General features: G+C 42.2%; 1 protein-coding gene across 5 annotated transcripts in view; it reads left to right on the top strand.

The window, feature by feature from the left end:
- FLT3 (fms related receptor tyrosine kinase 3) overlaps positions 1 to 18,436 on the top strand; it is a 137,785-nt gene that overhangs the window by 63,531 nt on the left and 55,818 nt on the right. For 4 of the 5 annotated variants that reach the window (XM_064361709.1, XM_064361711.1, XM_064361712.1 and 1 more), the window contains 3 exons: positions 4,031 to 4,152; positions 8,882 to 9,084; positions 13,579 to 13,694. In XM_064361709.1, coding sequence (XP_064217779.1) covers positions 4,031 to 4,152; positions 8,882 to 9,084; positions 13,579 to 13,694 — 441 coding nt within the window. Of the gene's footprint in view, positions 1 to 4,030; positions 4,153 to 8,881; positions 9,085 to 13,578; positions 13,695 to 18,436 lie in introns of those variants that run through there. The other variant, XM_064361713.1, reaches the window with a different exon arrangement.

The following is an 18,436-nucleotide window of genomic DNA, read 5'->3' as shown; positions in this document are numbered from 1 at the left end:
CCAGCCTGGTCAATATGGTGAAACCCCATTTCTACTAAAAATACAAAAAATTAGCCTAGTGTGGTGGTGTATGCCTGCAATCCCAGCTGCCCGGGAGGCTGAGGCAGGAGGATCACTGGAGCCTGGGAAGCAGAGGTTGCGGCCAGCCAAGATGGCCCCACTGCACTCCAGCCTGGGTGACAGAATGAGGCAACGTCTCAAAAATAAATAAATAAATAAAAAGAAAATAGCTAAGAGAGTAGATTTTAGATGTCTCAGTATGAGAACATAAGTACATGAAGTGATGCATCCATTTTTTTTTTTTGAGAAGGAGTTTCACTCTTGTTGCCCAGGCTGGAATGCAATGGCACGATCTCAGCTCACTGCAGCCTCCACCTTCCAGGTTCAAGCAATTCTCCTGTCTAAGCCTCTTGAGTAGCTGGGACTACAGGTGTGCACCACTATGCCTGACTAATTTTTGTATTTTTAGTAGAGATGGGGTTTCACCATGTTGGCCAGGCTAGTCTTGAACTCCTGATCTCAAGTGATCTGCCTGCCTTGACCTCCCAAAGTGCTGACAGTACAGGTGTAAGCCACTGCAACCAGCCTTGTGATGCATCTATTTTTTGTTGGTACACAATATTTTACATATTTATGGGGTACATATGATGTTTTGTGACATGCATAGAATGTGTAAGGACCAACTCAGAGTATTTGAGGTAATCATCACTTTGAATATTTATCATTTCTATGTGTTGGGAATATTTCAAGTCCTCTTTTCTAACTACTTTGAAATATACATACCACTGGGTGCGATGGCATGTGCCTGTAGTCCCAGCTACTCAGGAGGCTGAGGTGGGAGGATCGCTTGAGCCCAGGAGTTCTGGGCTGTAGTGCGCTATACTGATCGGGTGTCTGCACCAAGTTTGGCATCCATCTGGTGACCTCCTGGGCGTGGGGGACCACCAGGTTTCCTAAGGAGGGGTGAACCAGCCCAGGTCAGAAACAGAGCAGGTCAAAACTCCCATGCTGATCAGTAATGGGATCGTGCCTGTGAATAGCCACTGCATTCCAACCTGGGCAACATAGTGAGACCCCATCTCAAAAAAAAAAGAAAGAAAGAAAGAAATATACATACCTTCTTGTTTACAAATGGCCAACAAATATATGAAAAAATGCTCAACATCACTAATCAGTAGGGCAATTCAAGTCAAAACCACAATGATGTATACATCAGCTAGCTTGATTTAATCATCCCACAATGTATATATATATTAAAACATCACATTATACTCTGTGAGTATATATTTTTGTGAATTATAAAATACTCAATAATTTTTTTGAATGATTTGATTTGGGCAAAAGCTGTGAACAGACACCACCAAAGGGGTTATGGAATGTAATGGCATCATCTAAATGGATGTTCAGTGTTCATTAGTCAGGAGGAAAATGCAAATTAAAACCACAAAGAGGGCTGGGTGCAGTGGTTCATTCCTGTAATCCCAGCACTTTGGGAGGTCAAGACGGGCAGATGATTTAAGTCCAGGAGTTTGAGACCAGCCTGAGAAAAAAATACAAAAATTATATTAGCCAGGCATGGTGGTGGGCACAGGTTGTCTCAGCTACTCAGGAAGCTAAGGTGGGAGGATGGCTTGAGCCCAGGAGGTTGAGGCTGCAGTCAGCTCTGATCATGCCATTATACTCCAACCTGAGTGACAGAGTGAGACCCTGTCTCAGAAAATAAAAAACAAAAATAAACAAAACCACAATGAGATACAACACACTTATTAGAAAGGCCAAAATTTTTAAGTCTCATCATACCAAGTGTTAGCAAGGTATGATGCAACTGGAATTCCATACACTGTGAATGGAAGTATAAAAGCTCTAACCTCTTTGCAAAACAGTTGGGCACTTTCTTAAAAAGTTACAGATACACCTACCATATAACCTAGGCATTCGGCTCCTTAGTATTTACCCAAGAGAAATGAAAGTGTATGTCCATATTAAGACTTTTATATAAATAGCAGCTTTATCAGTAAGAGCAAAAGTGGAAACAGCCCATGTCTGTCCACAGATGAATAGATTAAAACATTGTGTTTATATCTATACAGCAGATTACTACTTGGAAATTAATGAATGAACTACTGATATCTACTACAGTATGGATAAATATCAAAAAAATGCAGAGTGAAAGAAGCCACCCATCCTATAAAAAAACAGTTCATACTGTGTGATTCCATTTGTGTGAAATTTTAGAAAATGCAAACTAGTCTATAGTGAACAGAAAACAGATCAGAGGCGGCTTGGGTGTGGGGGAATGGGGTTGGTAGGAGGGCATGATATCAAATCTTTATGAGGAAACCTGGCAGTGATGGGTAAGTTTGCTTTCTTTAAAAAAATTTTTTTTTGTTTTAGAGACAGGGTCTGGCTCTTTTGCCCAGGCTGGAATGCAAAGGCGCGATCATAGCTCACTGCAGCTTCAAACTCCTGGCCTTAAGCTATCCTCCCACCTCAGCCTCCCAAGTAGCTGAGACTACAGGCTCGTGCCACCACACTTGGCTAATGTTTTAAAAACCAATTTTTGTAGAGATTGGGTTTCACTCTGTCTCTCAGCCTGGTCTCTAAGTCCTGGTCTCAAGTGATCCTCCCACCTTGGTTTCCCAAAGTGCTGGATTACAGATGTGAGCACTGTGCCCATCCTTAAATTCACTATTCTGATTATGGTGATGGTTTTATAGATATGTATAAATTTACTAAATTGTATACTTTTTTTTTTTTTTTTTTTGAGACGGAGTTTCGCTCTTGTTACCCAGGTTGGAGTGCAATGGCGCGATCTCGGCTCACCGCAACCTCCGCCTCCTGGGTTCAGGCAATTCTCCTGCCTCAGCCTCCTGAGTAGCTGGGATTACAGGTACGCGCCACCATGCCCAGCTAATTTTTTGAGATGGAGTCTTACTCTGTCGCCAGGCTGGAGTGCAGTGGCGCAATCTCGGCTCACTGAAACCTCCGCCTCCCGGGTTCAAGAGATTCTCCTGCCTCAGCCTCCCGAGTAGCTGGGACTACAGGCACGCACCACCATGCCCAGCTAATTTTTTGTATTTTAGTAGAGATCGGATTTCACCATGGCCAGGATGGTCTCGATCTCTTGACCTTGTGATCCGCCCGCCTTGGCCTCCCAAAGTGCTGGGATTACAGGCGTGAGCCACTGCGCCCGGCCACTACATTGTATACTTTTAATGTACACAATTTATTATAAGCTAATTATACTTATAAAATAATTTTTTAATTTTTTTTAAGGACGTGAGAAAAAACATTAAAGAGTGGAACAGGAAAAGTTCTTACTTTCTCAGACTGTCTCAGATTACGAGGTTACAAAGATGGGTGAACACATATATTACTTCTTGTCACTATCTATAGACCACTCAAGTGAGAGTAAAAAAATTCCTTTTTTTTTTTTTTTTTTAAGAGATGAAGTCTCACTCTGTCACCCAGGGACTGGATTACAATGGTGCAATCACATCTCACTGCAGCCTCAACATCCCATGCCTGAGCGATCCTCTCCTACCTCAGCCTTCTGAGTAGCTGGGACTACAGGAGCACACCACTATGTCCAGTTAATTTAAAAAAAAATTTTAGAGACACGATTTTACTGGATTTCCCAGGCTAGTCTCAAACTCCTGGCCTCAAGCAATTCGCCCACCTCAGCCTCCCAGAGTGATGTGATTCGAGGCGTGAGGCACCGCACCCAGCCAAACTAGCCTCATTTCAAACACTTAAGAGCCACAGGTAGTCAGTGACTACCATATTGGACAGCACAGCTATAGAACATTTCTATCACTGCAGTCTGTTTATTGGAAAGCACTGCTCTAAGTACCTCTGTTCTTGATTTAAAGTAGACTAAACTTGCATAAAATCGAATTTCCTATATACTTTCATGGTGGCCAATTTCCCCTGATTACGTTTTATTTTGTTGTTTGGTTGTGAGATAAATACATGTTTTCTTTTTAAGGTGTGCATGTATCAACATTATCATTTTTATTTTGTTTTACAGTTGTTTTCTCTGCAGTGATATTTGGGACTATTACAAATCAAGATCTGCCTGTGATCAAGTGTGTTTTAATCAATCATAAGAACAATGATTCATCAGTGGGGAAGTCATCATCATATCCCATGGTAAAGTAACATTAAAATTATACCTTTAGCTGCTTTTCTCTAGAGACCATAGTTTGTAAGTTATTGAAGCTTTCCATGGCTAAATGGGCTTCTCTTTATGCATTTAAGTGTATTATGTCCTCAGACCTGGTACCGATAGAGCATCTATACTCCTAGCTCCCTGGCACTCCATTCCTTCAAGAACCATATTCTTTGTATGAGAATTTAGGAAAGACACTGGTTGATAACCAGCATGAAGAAGTAATGAGTAGAGTCGTCCATTGGTATACAGCGGGGATCGGTTCCAAGACTCCCACTAATACCAAAATCCATGGATATTCAAGTCCCTGACATAAAATGGCTCAGTATTTGCATGTAACCTATGCGCATTCTATGTATTTTTGAGATAGGGTCTCATTCTGTCCACCAGACTGGAGCGTAGTGGCATCATCACGGCTTACTGCAGCCTCAACCTCCCAGGCTCAAGCAATCATCCCACTTCAGCCTCCCGACTAGCTGGCACTAAAGGCACATGACAGACACCACACCTGGCTTTTTTTTTTTTTTTTTTTTTTTTTTACCAGAGACGGGGTCCCACTCTGTTGCCCAGGCTAATCTTGAACTCCTGGGCTCAACTGATCCTCACACCTAAGCCTCCCAAAGTGCTAGGATTACAGTCCTGAGCCACCATGCCTGACCCTCCCATATACTTTAAAAATTATCTCTATATTACTTATAATACCTATTCAATGTAAATGCTTTATAATACCTAAACAACTATGTGAATAGTTGTTATACCTACTGTTTAGGGAATAATGACAAGGGAAAAAAGTCGGTACATGTTCAGTACAGATGCAACCCCATTTTTTTTCGGAATGTTTTCAATCTGTGGTTGGTTGTATCCTCGGATGCGGAACCCATGGTTACAGAGGGCTGACTGTATTTTTTTTTCTCCTTAAAAAGAATCCAGGCCGGGCGCGGTGGCTCAAGCCTGTAATCCCAGCACTTTGGGAGGCCGAGGCGGGTGGATCACGAGGTCAAGAGATCGAGACCATCCTGGTCGACATGGTGAAACCCCGTCTCTACTAATACAAAAAATTAGCTGGGCACGGTGGCGCGTGCCTGTAATCCCAGCTACTCAGGAGGCTGAGGCAGGAGAATTGCCTGAACCCAGGAGGCGGAGGTTGCGGTGAGCCGAGATCGCGCCATTGCACTCCAGCCTGGGTATCAAGAGCGAAACTCCGTCTCAAAAAAAAAAAAAAAAAAAGAATCCAGGCTTTTCTCCCAAGCCTGAATTTCTCACTTGCAGCTGCCTCCAGTATGTAGGTAGATTTTCCATTTGCACATCAAAATCCACCTATATCATTTATTTCATTTCATTTCTGTTTCCCCAAGCCTGCCCTTATTCTTGTATTAATTGATTTGTATTTATGCCCCTGTCTAGTTCTCAGGCTTTGAAGCTCAGCAGCGTGTTGGACTACTTTCTTTCTACTACTTTGACATTCAGTCAGTTACCAAGTGTTGTTGACTCCCTTCAGTAGTTCTCATATAATCATCTCATATTCTCTAGTCTCACTGCCACTTCCCTAATTCAAGCCCTCGTTAACTCCCTCATAATCACAGTGATATCTTAAGTGGCCTCTTCCTGCTATAGTTCATTTCAGAGATAGTTGCTGGGCTAGCCTCACTGAAGCAGGCACATCCTTCACTGCCTGGCTCTGAACCCTCTGTGATGTCCTATTACTTAGACCGATAATGAGATTGCTCAGTAATCTGGCTCTGGCTCCTTCAAGTTCTGACCTTGTTTTTCATTACTTCTCTCTCTTATACTATTCCCACCCCCCTATTTTAAAAACATATATTTAGTAAATTTATTCAAGGGAAGCTTAAGTGATGGAGAACTGAAAATAGCAGAAATCCAGGTGTGGTGGCTCACACCTGTAATCCTAGCACTTTGGGAGGCCAAGGTGAGCTGATTGCTTGGGCTCAGGAGTTTGAGACCAGCCTGAGGAACATAGTGAAACCTTGTTTCTATCAAAAGTACAACAACAACAACAACAACAACAAAATTAACCGGCCATGGTGGCGTGCACTTGTGGTCCCAGCTACATGTGAGGCTGAGGAGGGAGGATCACCTGAGTGAGGGAGCCAGAGGTTGCAGTGAGCCAAGATTGCCCCACAAGATTGCACACCAGTCTGGGAAACAGAGTGAGACGTCTATCTCAAAAAAAAAAAAAAAAAAAATTAGAAATCTGCATACAACAAAAAATGCACATAAAATTAGCCAACTCCGCAGACATTTCCAGTTGAGGGTTCATACAAATATATAGTCACCCTTTTTCCTTTTACGTAGGTATAACACAGGAATACATGACATGATGACCTGACCCTCTCCCCGCATAAGTCAGATATATTAGAGATATTCTGAAGTTTTAAAAACAGCATGAAACAAGTTTCCATAACAACATTCTACATGAATATAAAGAAGTACCTGATTTTTTTTTCATGCCAGAAGCATGGTTGGTGTTAATTTGTCAATAAGTATTGGTATCATAACACGTCAGCTTGTTAATAATTAAGGCACTTTGCATACACAATATTTTAATGTGGGCAAAAGAATTTTAATATTTGCTATGATGTTTTAAACTTTTCATGTCTTTTCAATGTAAGAAAATAGCTGCACACATTTAAGTGTTTTCATATAAAAACACAACCTTAAATTAATGATGATTGGTCTTGGTTAATAATAATAAATCAACTCCTGACCTCAAGTGATCTGCCTGCCTCAGCCTCCCAAAGTGCACAGGCATGAGCTACTGTGCCTGGCAACCTCTACCTCCTGGGTTCAAGTGATTCTCCTGACTCAGCCTCCAGAGTAGCTAGAACTACAGGCATTCGCCACCTCACCCGCCTAACTTTTTTTTTTTTTTTTTAGTAGAGAAGGGGTTTCACCATGTTGGCCAGACTGGTCTCAAACTCCTGACAGCCACAGGTGATCTGCCCGCCTTGGTCTCTCAAGGTGCTGGGATTACAGACCTGAGCCAACTGTGCCCATCTGGGAATTGCATTTCAACATGAGCTTTGGAGTGGACACACATCCAAACCATATTACCAACTATTACATGTTCTTCAAATTTGCTTTTAAGAAATGGCTGTACTAAGGCACGAAGTATTCACAGCAGCTGAGTGAGATGTACTGATTTTTTCCCTATCAATGATTAGAGAGCATAGGCAGGCAATCCCTATAACTCTGAAATTATCTCTCCTTACCAAATAGGTTACAAGTTCATTTATACCTTCCTTCCTCCAGAAAGTCAAAGTTTCATTTAATGTCGCATTCCTCCTGAACGGATTTTGTACCATTGCAGCATAGCCTAAACAAAAGAAAACATAATAAAAACAAACACAACGAAAACAAAAAGTGTCCACTATGGTTTAATGATGGGTTTTCTGTCTGTGAAGTACCGAAGTCACTGGAGTTGAGCAAATGTGTTTGACAATCATGGTCTCATATTTCAGGCAGGCGGCCTGCACAAGCCAACTCATTTTCTTTATTTGCCATGTCCCACTGCACACTTCTACAGAATGAGTCATTGATTTGTTTTGTTTTGTTTTTTCTGTAACAAGGATTTGGGGAAGAATGATGACTTTGTGTGACAGACCATTTTACATGCTTTCTCTGGCGTTTTCACAGCTTGTGCAGCTGTTTTACTTATGTAAGCAGACAACTGTATTAGAGATTTCTTAGGCAACTTCATGCCCTCATTAGTTAGCGATACTTGTTACAAGATCAACAGACTGAATCTCACTGTTATTATCAAAATTCTATTTTTTTTAAACATTGTTTTAGATACCACATTCTCTTAAATTCCAGTGCCTCGTGGCACCGTGGGACTCAGCTCTGCCACGTGGTGAAGAACCTGGCCTGGACTTCAAGGGGTTTCACCATGTTGACTATTCTGGTCTCAAATTCCTGACTTCAAGTGATCTACCTGCCTTGGCCTCCCAAAGTGCTGGGGTTGCAGGTGTGGGCCACCATGCCCTGCCTCCTCTTCTTGTAAGGACACCAGTCATACTGGATTTAAGGCCACCCACACAACCCCATTTTAACTTGATTACTGCTGTAAAGACCATCTCCAAATAAAGTCGCCTTCTGAGATACTGAGTGTTAGGACTTCAACATATGAATTTGCAGAGGCAGGGGGACACGCACCATAACAGTCTGTACAACATTTTAGAAATGCAGCCCAAAGTTATTTATCTTTTCTTTAGAGAATTATAATTAATAGGACCTTCAGTCTGCAGCGTGTTCTCAGTGGGTTCTAGCTTGCGTGGGTGTTCTGTGCAGCATGTCAGAATGCTTGTGTTTGATAAAGTTTTTTTTTTTTGAGATGGAGTTTCGCTCTTATTGCCCAGACTGGAGTGCAATGGCGTGATCTCAGCTCACCGCAACCTCCGCCTCCTGGGTTCAAACAATTCTCCTGCCTCAGCCTCCCGAGTAGCTGGGACTACAGGCGCGAGCCACCATGCCCAGCTAATTTTTGTATTTTTAGTAGAGACGGGGTTTCACCATGTTGACCAGGATGGTCTTGATCTCTTGACCTCATGATCCACCCGCCTCGGCCTCCCAAAGTGCTGGGATTACAGGCGTGAGCCACTGCGCCCGGCCTTGATAAAGTTTTGATATGAAGAAGGGGAGGCCTTAAACATGCAATTTTCATGAATTCACTTTGTCCTATCTACAATGTAGGTGATGGAATCCCCAGAAGACCTCGGATGTGTGTTGAGACCGCAGAGTGCAGGGACAGTATACGAAGCTGCCACGGTGGAAGTGGAAGCGTCTGCTTCCATCACACTGCAAGTGCTGGTCAGCACCCCTGGGAACATTTCCTGTCTCTGGGTCTTCAAGCACAGCTCCCTGAATTGCCAACCACATTTTGATTTACAAAGCAGGTAAGTGGAGGAATACCTTCTTGACGTAAAATGTGGTTCATCTGGAATTCCTTTTCAAATTTTTGCCCATGTTTATTGTATATCTATTTTTTTTTTTTGAGTCAGGGTCTCTCTCTGTTGCCCAGGCCAGAGTACAGTGGCACTATCTTGGCTCACTGTAGCCTCGACTTTCCAAACTCAAACAATCCTCCCACCCCAGTCCTCCCAAGTAGCTGGGACTTCAGGAGTGTGCCACCGCACCTGGATAATTCTTAAAATTTTTTGTAGAGACTGTGTTTCACCATGTTGCCAAGGCTGATCTTAAACTCCTGGGCTTAAGTGATCCACCCACCTCAGCCTTCAAAAGTGTCAGAATTACAGGTGTGAGTCACAGCGCCTGGCCTCGGCCTGTTTTTTGTAACTCTTATCTTCAGAGAAATAACAAACTAAAAATATAATTAAGGCATCAATACATGACATTATGTGTCTGTCAAATCCCATAGGATGTACAACACACAAAAAAATGCTAACTATGAACTTTATTTTATTTTACTTTTGAGACAGAATCTCATTCTGTCACCCAGGCTGGAGTGCAGTGGTGTGATCTTGGCTCACTGCAACTTCTGCTTCCCAGGTTCAAGCGATTCTCCTGTCTCAGACTCCTAAGTAGCTGGGATTACAGGCATGTGCCACCACACCCAGCTAATTTTTGTATTTTTAGTAGAGATGGGCTTCCCCCATGTTGGCCAGGCTGGTCTCAAACTCCTGACCTCAGGTGATCCTCCCACCTCGGCCTCCCAGAGTGCTAAGATTACAGGCATGAGCCTCTGCTCCTGCTACCGGCCCAAATAGAATTTTAAAATTGGTTCATCAGTTGTAACAAACATATTACACCTGTGCAAGATGTTAATAATAAGGGAAACTGTGTGTGGTGGGAAGGGCATATATGGCATCTTTCTGTGTCTCCTGCTCAATTTTTCTGTAAATCTAAAACTGCTCTAAAAAGTAAAGTCAGCCGGGTGCAGTGGCTCATGCCTGTTATCCCAGCACTTTGGGAGACCAAAGCGGGCGGATCACCTGAGGTCAGGAGTTTCAGATCAGCCTGGTCAACACGGTGAAAACCCTGTCTCTACTAAAAATACAAAAATTAGCCAGGTGGGATGGTGTGTGCCTGTAATCCCAGCTACTTAGGAGGCTGAGGCAGGAGAATTGCTTGAAGTCAGGAGGCAGAGATTGCAGTGAGCCAAGATCACACCATTGTACTCCAACCTGGGAGACAAGACAAGACAACAAAAAGGAGAAAAAAGAAAAAAGTAAAGTCTGTTAATTTAAACCTACACACACACACACACACACACACACACACACACACACACACACGCACGCATATAAGTATATAGAAAGCAGTGAGTGGCTGGCAAAATGTAAAACAAATAGTGAAAATAATATTTTGGAATTTTCTTTTTTCTTTAAATCTTTTTACCTTTTTTTACAATGAAGGACTATATTTGGGCTTCTATGTTTTGTTTTGTTTTGTTTTGAGATGGAGTCCTGCTCTGTTGCCCAGGCTGGAGTGCAGTGGCAGGATCTCAGCTCACTGCAATCTCTGCCTTTCAGGTTCAAGTGATTCATTCTTGTGCCTCAGCCTCCTGAGTAGTGGGGATTATAGGCACCCACCACCATGCCTGGTTAGTTTTTAATTGTATTTTATTTTTAGTAGAGACGGGGTTTCACCATGTTGGCCAGTCTGGTCTCAAACTCCAAACCTCAGGTGATCCACCCGCCTCAGCCTCCCAAAGTGCTGGGATTACAGGTGTGAGCCACAAGGTCGGGCCTATTTGGGATTTTTTTAAGTGTCTTGTTTTTAGTTGGATATCATGTTAAAGATACAAAGTTAGAAAGTTTTTATTTCACTCTTGTTAGTGTAGCAAGAAATTTCTTTAAAAATTTTTTTTTAATTTCTTTTTGGGAAATGCTTGGGAAAAGAATATTTGATTTTATCTATTTTGTTTCACTATATGATAAGCAGAATTGCAATGTTATGTGCCATCTACAGAATATTTAATAAGACATTGATCTATCTGTGAGGAACATTGGTCTCATCCAGAAAAATGTCTTAGCTAAGATGTGTGGATAATGTCCAAACTCTGTATAACTCTATGCTGATTGCTGCCCACTACTGTTCTTGTCCTCTCGCTGAAACCAGATAGGGCAAAGGACATAGGTCAATTAAATGCCCTCTTCACGCAGCCTTTCTTTTAAATTCTTGCGGCCATTCTGTTGTCCCATAGGTGTAGAAAAGGCATGAGCTTTCCAGCAACTATGAAGTAAACACCTTGATAGGGTCTTGGAGAATGTCTCTATGATCGACTTGAACCAGTTATGTATTTTAAGGTCAAATACACCCTTCTCTTAAGTGATTTGCAGGACAGTGAGTATAGTTCTGAAGTTTAGTTCTAAATCTTAGAACACATTCATTTTCCTTTCCTCTTTTGAGATTGAATTACTTCTTGTTTTTTGGCTACAAAAGTGCTGGGATTACAGGCATGAGCCACCATGCCAGCCACATTTTTTCATTTTTTTGGAAAGGCGTCTCAATATGTTGCCTGGGTTAGTCTTGGACTCATGGCCTCAAGCAATCCTCCCACCTCGCCTCCCAAAGTGTTGCGACTGCAGGTGTGGTGGCTCACTCCAGGCGAATGACCCAGAGAAAGAAAGCACATCATCAAAATAGATCTCAGAAGCAAATCAAGTACATATCCTACAAATCGCTGTGTTTATGAATACAGGCCCATGTACTCTTGGACCTGCTTGCTGCTTTAAAGCAGGGCTTCTCGAACATAACGTGCATTTGGATTTCTAGGGATCTTGTTTAAAATGCAGATCTTGATGAGTAGGTCTGAGTGGGGCCTGAGATTCTGCATCGTTGTCAACTCCCTGCTGATGCTAACACTGTTGGTGAAAGACTACACTTTGCACAGTTAAGGGTCTAAAGGTCAGAAGGTGTGAATTTAAATCCAGCATCACTCAACAAAGTGCTAGGAGTACTGTCAGCTTTAAAGAGAGAAGATAGTACCAAATACACATCATAGTTATCTCTCGGAAGAGAACGCCCTAACCCAATTTATCTTCACCAATTATCTGAAAAGTTAAAAATCCTGACACTGAGACATCTTTCTCCATACATCTAAGTGATACTCAGTGTAATTATTACTCCATAAGAACATGCCTTTTGTCAGATTTTGTTTGAGTTCTTTCATTTAGACAGAGAAAGGCACAAACTAGGAGAATATTTTTAAAAATCTCAGCATTCTGTGAATGGGAAACTGAGGCTGGTGACCGAGTGACCGGGCACATGTGATCGCAGAGGGTGCTTTGTCATGGAAGGAAATGGCATGCCACTGCCAAAGGGACTGTACCACCAATGCTGTGTGTGTGTGTGTGTGTGTGTGTGTGTGTGTATGTGTGTTTTAATTTTTAAAAAATAGAGGTAGGGTCTCACTATGTTGCCCAGGCTGGTCTTGAACTCCCGAGCTCAAACGATCTGCCAGCCTCAGCCTCCCAAAGTTCTGGGATTACATATGTGAGCCACTGCTTCCAGCTTACTGTGCATTTTGTTGTTGTTGTTTTGGTCCTTTTTTTTTCTTTTTTGGACATACAGTTTTATCTTATTGTGCAGGCTGGAGTGCAGTAGTGCAATCTGGGCTCACTGCAGCCTCTGCCTCCTGGGTTCAAATGATTCTCCTGCCTCAGCCTCCCGAGTAGCTGGGATTACAGGCTCCCACTGCCACGCTCAGCTAATTTTCTTTTTTTTTTTTTGAGATGGAGTCTTGCTTTGTTGCCCTGGCTGGAGTGCAGTGGCATGATCTTGCCTCACTGCAACCTCTGCCTCCTGGGTTCAAGTGATTCTCCTGCCTCAGCCTCCTGAGTAGCTGGGATTACATGTGTATGCCACCATGCCTGGCTAATTTTTGTGTTTTTAGTAGAGATGGGGTTTCACCATGTTGGTCAGGCTGGTCTTGAAATCTTGACCTCGTGATCCACCCACCTTGGCCTCCCAAAGTGCTGGGATTACAGGCGTGAGCCACCATGCTCGGACTAACTTTTGTATTTTTAGTAGAGACGGGGTTTCACCATGTTGGCCAGGCTAGTGTCAAACTCCTGACCTCAGGCGATCTGCCCGCCTCGGCCTCCCAGAGTTGTGGGATCACAGTCGTGAGCCACCGCACCCGGCTCACTGTGCATTTTTAGATGGGAGTTTTCCCTCCTAGAAGCTCAGGGAAGGTGAGATGATGGCATGGTAATGGAGCTCTCCCATCCTCAAGGATGACAGGTTAAAAGTCAAGGTCCAACGAGCAATGTCCAGGCTGAGTGCGGGGCGCATCACAGAACTGTGTGCCTCTGTGCCAGTCGGGGAATGCGGGAGCTACCAAACTGTCTTCTTAGTCACTGTGAAATTTTGTTTTTAGTTTCACACATTTTCCAAAATAACTAGTTCTCTTTCCTGTTTTGCAGAGGAGTTGTTTCCATGGTCATTTTGAAAATGACAGAAACCCAAGCTGGAGAATACCTACTTTTTATTCAGAGTGAAGCTACCAATTACACAATATTGTTTACAGTGAGTATAAGAAGTAAGTCCAGCCTGCTACTAGTATTTCAGCCTGGAATACCACAGTATTTCAAAGGGGTGATTTAGAACTTGTTAGCTTGACTGGCTCCTCTAGACTCATTCAGGTTTCCCTCGATACCTAGTTGGATTGATTAGATTCCCATCAACCATCTGTATAACCTGTAGAGAACTGAGAGTCACTGATGAATTACCAATGTGTGCTGTGGCCTCTCAGAATGTGCCTGCTGTTAAAAACACCTGGGACACCCTCTGTTCAGTAGCAGATGGCTGACAGAGAAGAAATGTAAAACATTTTGACCTTGGGATCAGAAGACCTGGGTTCTAATTCTAGTTCTGATACTACCACCTATGGCAGCTCACAATTTCTCTGAGCCCCAATTTCCTTATCAGTAAATTGAGGATAAAAATACATACCTCACAGGATTGAAAGGTCTCAGCACGATCCCGCAGAACTTTCTGAGATGATGAAAATGATCTTTGTCTTCTCTTTCCAGTATAGCAGCCATTGGCCACGTGAGGCTGTTGAACACTCGAAATGTGGCTAAGGTGACTGAGGAACTAAAGTTTTAATTGCATTTAATTTTAATTCATTAAAATTGGAATTTAGATAGCCCCATGCAGCTAGCGGCTACTGTGTTGGACTGCGCAGGTCCACGCGCGTGCCAGACCATATGCAAACTGTAAGGAACAGTCCAAATGTTCTCACTGAGGGAGGCAGCTGTGCAGCTGCTAGAGCCACCACCTGCAAGTGCTTTCTGGCTTCTCCTTGTTTTGTCCCCATCCTGCATAGACTTAGTGCTGTGCGCACTGAACGTGCTGCTTCGCCTTCTGTGACCAAGAAGGACTGAAGGTGGCTGCATTCACTTAGGTCCTTGTGCCTTTGGGGGCCAGTGCAGTGCTCCAAAAACCCTGAGTTAATATCACTTAAAATTAGGTTCCCTCCCACACATTGACACAACTTGCCAGGCTCCCCTCTTCCTTGTCAGTGACTGAAATGCACAAAGCGTGTGTGTCCAGCCCATAGAGGTGCCCTGGGTCAGGAATAACCACGACTGCCCTTTGCTGAAGAGCTTCTGCCTGTATCATCTCAGAGGCTCACAGCGATCCGGTATGCATGCAGGTGAGAAAACACCCTCTGAGAGGTGTGACTGTGGGCACAGCTGGAGGCTTTCTGCACCACACTGCTCTGGGTCTTGTGTGAGTGTCTGTGAGTCTTGCTGTCAGAAGAGAGAATTCGCAGAAGCGTCATCTTACTGGGGTTGGGGGTAGAGTAAGGTTCTGAAGTCAACCTGTAAGGTATAAATTAGCTAAAGTCAAAATGACTCAAAATTTGTTATGGAAGGTCCTTTAATTACTCTGAAGAGCACAGGACCAGAGCTCTACCAGCTCCAAAGCCAAGAATCCCCTTTTGCTGCTGTCCGATGTTGGTCATGTTCCCTGCCCCCTTTCTAGTCCCTCACCGCCTCCGTGGAACAGTAAATATGTACTTCAGGTTGGAAGAAGCTAAAACATTCCTTGCTCTCTCCCTCTCTTCCTCTTTCTCGTTTTTTGTTTTCTCTCCTTTTTAAATTTTCTTGCCAAGTACAAATAGTTGTGTAAGGTAAGTGGGCATCTGCTGCGTCTCTGTTATATTTAGGGTATATTCCTTTCACTTAAGATTTACAGTGTAAAAATATAATAACAATTATTCAAGTAAATTACAACTTGTTTTTGGCATTCTGCAAGGTGGTGGGGTCCAAAAAAGTAGGTGGGAGAGACGTGGCAACAGTCAGTGTGAAAAAGAGGAAAGGGTTTTTAGTCAACCACAAGCTCACTTTAACCACCAGAGTGGCATGGTTGCTAAAAAAGTAAATTTGAACCTTGGCAGTGTTCATGAAAATATAACGTCTAAACTAAGGAAATTAATAGAAGATTACTCATTTCAGTTCTACTTTTTTTGTTCGGATGAATACTGACAAAATGGAGCAAGCAGGATAGCGGAAAACTTGGAATTCTTTAAATTAGGAGCAGTTGAAGGAATTGGGGATGTTTAGCATATAGAAGGAAATATTTTGGGGAGACGATAAGATTGATTGCAGTGTAATGCAGAGGAAATTCTTTTGGGATTTGAGTTAGGAAACCTGAGTTAACTAGTTTAAGTGCCTTGTATGGTAATTATCTCCCTTGATTTGTTTCTGATTTTTAAATATTTGAAGGATTTTGATATGAAATCAAAGCTAGACTTAAAAAACGTTGCTCTGGAGGGTAGGATAAGAACCAATGGTTAGAAATTACAGAGAGAAAAAGTGAAAACCACTACAAGATGGAAAAAGATACTTGCAGTTCACAGTCAACAAAGGATTAATAGTCATAATATGTAAAGAGCTTCTATAAGTCAATAAGAAAAACAGAACAAAATGAAAACCTGGGAGAAAAATGAACAAAGCACGTGAGTAGACATTTCATTTTTGGAACGTGAAACCTAAATGGTCAAGAAACATGTTAAAAGGTAAACTTAGACCCGTTAAATTTGTAAAGAGTATATTTGAGCAGAAAGTGATTCATGAATCAGGCAGTGCCAGATGGAAAGCAGTCAGGCTCCAGTGAGGGGATTCAAGGGTAAGACCTCTTTCTATAAGGTGTTCCCAGAAGCAAGACAAAGAAAACATTTGATTGGTTAAAGTGAACAGTCCCTCATTTGGTCAGTTTGTAGTTTCTGATTGGTTAAGCTAAGTTGCATTTTGCTGCTTATATTGAATTGGGTTTGTTTTTTGCTTTTTGTTGTTTTTTGTTTGTTTGTTTTGTTTTTGTTTTTGCTTTTGTTTTGAGACGGAGTCTCGCTGTTGTCATCCAAGCTGGAGTGCAGTGGTGTGATCTGGGCTCACTGCAACCTCCGCCTCCCGGGTTCAAGCAATTCTCCTGCCTCAGACTCCTGAATAAACTGGGATTACAGGTGCCCGCCACCACGCCTGGCTAATTTTTGTATTTTCAATAGAGATGGGGTTTCACCATGTTGGCCAGGCTGGTCTCGAACTCCCAACCTCAAGTGATTCGCCTGCCTCGTCCTCCCAAAGAGCTGGGATTACAGGCATGAGCCATCATGCCCAGCCTGTTATTTTTTTGTAGAGATGAGGTTTCGGCATGTTACGTAGGCTAGTCTCGAACTCCTGGGCTCAAGCAATCCTCCGGCTTCACCCTCCCAAAGTGTTGGGATTATAGGTGTGAGCCATCACACCCAGTTATTTTCCTGGTTTTTTTTTTTTTGAGTTGGGTTTTGGTTTGTTTACATAGTAACTCAAGCTGTTAGAGCTTTCTCAGCGTAATGGCCTCCCAATTAATTATTTTAACACATGGTAAATTAATAATGGAGAAATTAAATTAAGACCTCAATGAAATACCATTTTATACCTGCTAGACTGTTGAAAATTAAGAAGTCTTGGTAAGTATATAAAGCAATAGGTGCTCTCATATCCTGCTGTGTAACATAATTTAGTATAACCACTTTGGAAAACAAATGGTCACTATGTGTAAGGCTGAATGTGCTCATACCATGTAGACCAGCAATTCCACTCTTAGGCATGTTATTAAGAGTGTTATACATATGCCTCAGTACAAATGTGTGGAATGTTCAGAGCACACAGTTAATCATACAGAAAAAAACATGGCTGGGTATGGTGGCTCATACCTGTAATCCAAGCACTTTGGGAGGCCGAGGCAGGAAGATCACTTGAACCTGGGAGGCTGAGGCTGTAGTGAGCTGAGATTGCACTACTGCACTCCAGCCTGGGTGTCGGAGACCCTATCTCACAAAAATAAAAAATAAAAAAAGGAAACAACCCAAGTGTCTACTGCAAGAAAATGAAAAAATAATGATATATTTACCAGTAGAATATTATTTAGCAGTAAAAAAAAGAAGAATAAAGTAAAGCTACATGTAAAACCATGGATGGATCTTAAAAACATAAGGTTGGATGAAAAAATGAAGATGTGGAAGCTACATATTGATTGATAACTCGATTTTGAAGCTCAAGAATGAAATAAATCAATATATCTTTAGTGCCACATATTTATGTGGTAAAAGTACTTTGAAGAGTCCCTGAATAATAAGCAAAATTCAGGATAAAGGCTATGTAGAGTTGTGAGATGGGGAGAAGCACAAAAGTAGATTAAAAGGTATTTATTAATATTCTAGCGATTAACTTGCATAGTGGCTCCATGGGTATTTGTTATTGTGCTTTGAAATTTACACTCCATATGGTCTTTCATATATATGCGTATATATGTATAAAGCAATGCATAATATTTTCAAACAAAATTTATTGTAAGGAGAGACGCTGGAATTCAGTATAGGGAAACTTAAATAAACTATAGGGAAACTCTAAGAAAAAAAAAGTTTGTTAAAAATTACAATGACCGGCCATGGGAGGTCATGAACTTCAGTCCCTAGTGGAGTCAAAGCAGAAGTACAAAGTTTATGCTAGGCATAGCTGGGAGTGAAGAATGGGGTGTGTGTGTGTGTGTGTGTGTGTGTGTGTGTGTGTGTGTTGTGTCTTCTTCCAGTGTGAGTGGGAGGCTCAACTAAACCTCTAAGTTCTGTTGCAATTCTAACTCCACCCTACCATGTTTCTTCTGCCTTTCTAAATGTTAGTATGTTTCTGCCTAGCTGCAGATAAAATTATAGGAAGAAAGTTGAGGTTTAAACTATATTAAACAAGGATTTTAAGCCATATGTTATCTCTAGTTTCCTTTTTCCTATGCATATCA

This window comes from Aotus nancymaae, unplaced genomic scaffold (genome assembly GCF_030222135.1).
Source record: "Aotus nancymaae isolate 86718 unplaced genomic scaffold, 86718_ANA_hifiasm-v0.15.2.pri h1tg000043l, whole genome shotgun sequence".
NCBI classification, from domain to species: Eukaryota; Metazoa; Chordata; class Mammalia; order Primates; family Aotidae; genus Aotus; species Aotus nancymaae.
The sequence above is the reverse complement of the archived record's forward strand: the minus strand, read 5'-3'. Positions and strand labels throughout refer to the sequence as shown.